Source organism: Charadrius vociferus, unplaced genomic scaffold (assembly GCF_000708025.1).
Source record: "Charadrius vociferus isolate BGI_N301 unplaced genomic scaffold, ASM70802v2 scaffold549, whole genome shotgun sequence".
Taxonomy (NCBI): Eukaryota; Metazoa; Chordata; class Aves; order Charadriiformes; family Charadriidae; genus Charadrius; species Charadrius vociferus.
The window spans coordinates 3,784,050-3,788,671 of NW_009650103.1; the positions used below are offsets into that span (position 1 = coordinate 3,784,050).

Genomic DNA, 4,622 nt, shown 5'->3' on the forward strand with positions numbered 1-4,622 from the left:
CGGCCCGGCCCGGCCGCCTCAGGGCCGGCGCGGTGCAGAGGCGGTGGCGGGAACGCCGGCGTTGCTGCCTTACCACAGGCCGCCCCGGAGAAAAACCCGGGAGCTGCACCTCGTTTTTCTGGTCGCTCACAAAGATCAAACCGTTTGTTTTAATGAAGGCCGAGGTGGTGTAGAGTTGTGATTTCTGAGGAGAAACCGTTCATCTGACAAGTAGGCGCTGCTGAGAGACCTTTCTGAAGGACAGAAAAAAAGCGTTGCTGAATGACTGCCACTTGAACACCATATTTTGTTTACAACATCTTGTTTACTCCTCGTAGCAAGCCAAAATACTAAGGTATGCACAGAATTATTGTAATTAGAAGAAAGCGAATGTATTTCTGAAGCGTCTTGTTTGCATTTCATTTATTGTGTTATGACAGGACGAGTGGTTACATGTATGGAGAGGGGAGAGGAAACACCTTTAATGTGAACACGGGTACAAAATCAGTTTTTTGTTCACAAAGCTTACCAAGACACTCTAGCCACTGAACAGAACATGCTGCTGGCCTGTCACACAACACAACTCCCTCTCATGTTTACATGCAGTACAACAGCAAACCCAAATTAACTTGCAACCCTGCTTCCACAGAAGCTGCACTTCAAAAAATCAGCCTGTTTCCCCGTTGACACGCAAGGAAATGCCCATACATACACCTATAAAAAACAGGCAAACAAAACCCAAGAAATGATCTTTTGAAGTTATCGACAATCATACACCTGCCAAAAATGCATAGTAACTGAACAAATTTAAGCACAGTTGAACCAAATCTGTCCCATAAATGCACAACACATTTTTTTACTGAACCACAGTAATAGCAGCCCAATGTAAAAAGGATGGGGGAAGGGAAGTAAACTTTCTTTGCTTTATGACCTCTTCCAAGGATGAAGGAGCTTCAGTAACTAAGTCTGTAGACACAAATGCAAGCTACATACAAACCTGTATGTACACCCAAGTTAACGTCTGTAAATACAGTAAAGGCAAGTGCAGGTATTAGCATGCTTTTGAAAATCGCTCTTCAGTTTTATGCAATTAAGAACTCAAAATTAATGGTGTTCTGTGAAAAACGAAGCAAATAATGCAAATCACAAGGTTAAAAAGGCTGTAAACAGTGACAGAACAATGAATGCAAACAGAAGACAATGCTATAAAATGCAGTCTTTTTGCAAAATGTCAGGTGGTCGCACCATACATGACACGCAAACCTTTTAACTATTTTTAACTTAACCATTAAAAATCACCAAAATAATGCAAATATATTCACTTATAATATGAAGTAATAGCAGAGATTGTGAAAGGTTGAGCCTTATGCTTAAGGTACTGGATAAACCAGGTGATTTTAATTCACAGTTACACTAGCTGCTTACTTGGGGGCTGTCATTTCTGTCGTTATTCACGGGGTACGCAGACTTGGCACGCATGCCTTTCCAGTGACCCAGTGCAATGGAGCCCTTCACAAGTCAACTGTCTATGCAAAGTCAGACGTTTTTGTGAAGTTTTGGAGGAATATGGCACTAGTGGTGCATTCAGCTTCAGCATACACTACTTGCCTATTCAGACTACAGGGCTTCTGAGGAAGACACATGCTGCCTACCACAATAAGGCCTATTATGAACTGGGACCTGCAGATATTGCTGTAATTCAACTAATATGTACTTTAAATGTTCATAGTATCAGACGAAGAGCTTAAAAAACCCCTCATGAAACAAGTCTTTAAAAACTCTTCAACTGAAATTCCAAGAGATGAAGAGATCAGTAATGCTGGTGCAACTGACCGTGACTATTACAGATAACAGGAAACTGCACGGTGAATATTGTACACACCTAACCTCTCACGTAGCTGATAAATAAAATCCCAAGCAATGGGTGGTGCACTCACAGACACAAGGAGGGAAAGTAAGTGAAACCTGTTAACTGACATAAAAAAATATTGTCTTGTATTTTAAAGACAGCCAGGTTACAGAGCACACGGGCCAGACTTCTGGACTCAGAGCAAGAACTTCACAACAGCACTTCTGAAACTTGAAGAGAAGTGTACCCTCGTGATACAGACAAGATTAAGAACTACAGCTTTTTGCTTATTGGAGAGAATCTAATGTAAGTACCATTATAACAACTGAATAGACTCTTTATTCATTTCACATTAAGTGGAAGAAACGTATACCAGTCAAAGACAGGTACAGGATAAATATTCTGCATTACAGGACTCTCAATGCTTGTGATGAAACTGAAATGACCTTTGACATAGTACCAACACACCTATCCAAACACATAGTTACTGTTTTACTGTATCACAGAATTAGAGTATGAGAAGACCTCTATGTCTAAGCCATTCCTAATAAGATTTAAAGGATTGTTTTTCAAAATTAACGTAGAAACTGGTACTACATAACAGCACACAGCTTAATTTTTCACATTAGCATACACGTCTAAGATTTGTAAAAAATGAAGGCAAATGTTACAACTCAACAAACAGGACTAACTTAATCAGAATTAGTCAAATACAGGTGCAAAACACTGGTATGACAGAAAAAAATGATCAGAAGAAATAAGTTTAGAAAAATTCAGAACTCATTCATAGAACTGAACACAAGTCCTTCTGATGAGACCGTCCGGTTAAAAATGAACTGCAAGGCAATACTGTTTAAAATACTGTTTCTTTCTCTTTTACCAATTCTCTGTTTGCAAAAGGCAATTTGAAAGCTTCCTTGATTATTTTTGTTTGTTGTGTGTTCTTTCTTAAGTATCACAAACTTGAGTATGAAAACTTGCCTCTTTCTGTTGAAAGATCTAGCCAAGTTTGGGCAAGTAAAGAGCTGATTTCACTGTGATACCTGAACTGGGTGGGAATGACTGACTTGCTGAATAAATATAGATGTCCCCTTTCCTTAGCCGTTATACATCAGGAACATCGTGGCTCAGGCTTCAGCTTATTGCAATATCAGTAATACTTTGAAAATTGGCAGTGCCTGCCCTTGAAACCGGGGAGTGCAAAACATAATTGGGGCAGGGGAATCAGAATGTGTCCAGGATAATAGAAGAGAAGCATGAAATCGTTCCCCATATTTTGCAGTTTACTTTCAACTAGTAAACACCTTTTTCACACTTACAGCAATAGCAACCTAAACAGCGAGCAAGTCTGCTGCTCGCAAGGCCTGTCTTTGATCACCAGTCACGTATTTGTGCTTCTCTCCATTACGCAGGGATCTGTATCTAGAATTTCATCTAGAATTTCACTAGGCAGGAGGTTTTTGTGGATCCTGGCTCCACAACTACCCATCTGTTAATCATAGTCTATTTTAACTTTCGTAATAGTGTTCAGGTTTGGTTTTTCACTGCTACTCCTTCCATGAACAGAAGTTAAATGCTTTTTAAGAGCAGATTTGTGCTTAAAGTCCATGTCGCAACAATGACACTTGTAGGGCCTATCGCCGCTGTGTATATTCAGGTGATCCTGGAGAGTGCTTTTGGCAGTGAAGGTCTTCAAGCACACCATGCACTGGAAGGGGCGGATGCCCATGTGCCCCCGGATATGTCTGTTGAGGTTCTTTTTTTGCGTAAATGTTTTGCCACACTGCAAACACAAGAAGAGTTTGTGCATTTTCAGATGTCTGAGATAGTTCTCAAGATGCAGAAATCCCCTCGGACACTTCGGACACTGATGCCGCCATGAATTACCAGAATCGTCCAGGCTCTGGAACCCATTCATCAGATTAGAAGTTCCTTCTGGATTGTCACTGACGAAAGCCTGAAAGTGATTTCCTGACATTTCTGTATTTCTGCTTTCAACTGTTGAATTTATCAAGGAGTGCTGGGTTTCTGGAAAATACAAGTTTGTTTTAGAAGATGTGCAAGGCTGAGGAAAATGATCATTTTCTACATTCGCTACGCTCATAGAATCCATTCTGAAGATACAGATTTCATCGTCCTTATATCCGATTTCGACTGTTGATATTTCTGGGGTTTTTGTGTCCTTTCTTTCTGAGATCAAACTCTGCACTGCGGGCCGGGAGACGTCCCCCTTCTCCTGTTTCACAGGGTACTCTACATTCACCGGGCTGTCTTCAGAGATCTCAATTATTTCACAATCTTTATCTAAACCGTCATCTCCGTTTCTCAGTTCAGCATCAGAGGAATGACACCTCTCTGCCGCCTGATCACTGTTCTCCATGGAAGCGTCAATTTCCAAGTATTTTGACAAAGCTTCGGTACACTTCTCCACGATGTGAACCATCTGGAGATAACTCGCGGCGGTGAGGTATTTCAGCAGCTCCTTCTTTTTGACTTCCAGAGCGCCGGTATAACAGGACAGCAGCAGCTTTCTGCCCACCTCGGCGCTCTGCAGGATGGTGATCCGCACCTGCCGGGACTGGTTGAGCAGGAACTGGTCCCTCATGAAGGTGGAGCAGGCGGCGAAGATCACCTTGTGCCCCTGGAACTCGGTGTCGTTGATGTAAATGGAGACGTCGCAGAACAGGTTCTGCTGCCGCAGGAGGTTCATCTTCTGCAGCACGGCATCGCCCTGCTGCTCGAACTGGAAGTGCAGCACCTCCGAGTCCGCCGCCATGGCGCCGCTCCCGCGGGG

The 4,622-nt window shown here is 42.3% G+C and overlaps 1 protein-coding gene across 1 annotated transcript; it reads right to left on the reverse strand.

The window, feature by feature from the left end:
- Positions 1-3,320: 3,320 nt before the first annotated feature.
- ZBTB6 (zinc finger and BTB domain containing 6) lies at positions 3,321-4,604 on the reverse strand. Its single transcript, XM_009892274.1, has one exon. The coding sequence runs from the start codon at positions 4,602-4,604 to the stop codon at positions 3,321-3,323; it is 1,284 nt and encodes a 427-aa protein (XP_009890576.1).
- Positions 4,605-4,622: the final 18 nt, after the last annotated feature.

Bases quoted from the DNA above. Each gene is read 5' to 3' on its own strand.
- ZBTB6 (XM_009892274.1), bottom strand. From the start codon at position 4,604: ATGGCGGCGGACTCGGAGGTGCTGCACTTCCAGTTCGAGCAGCAGGGC.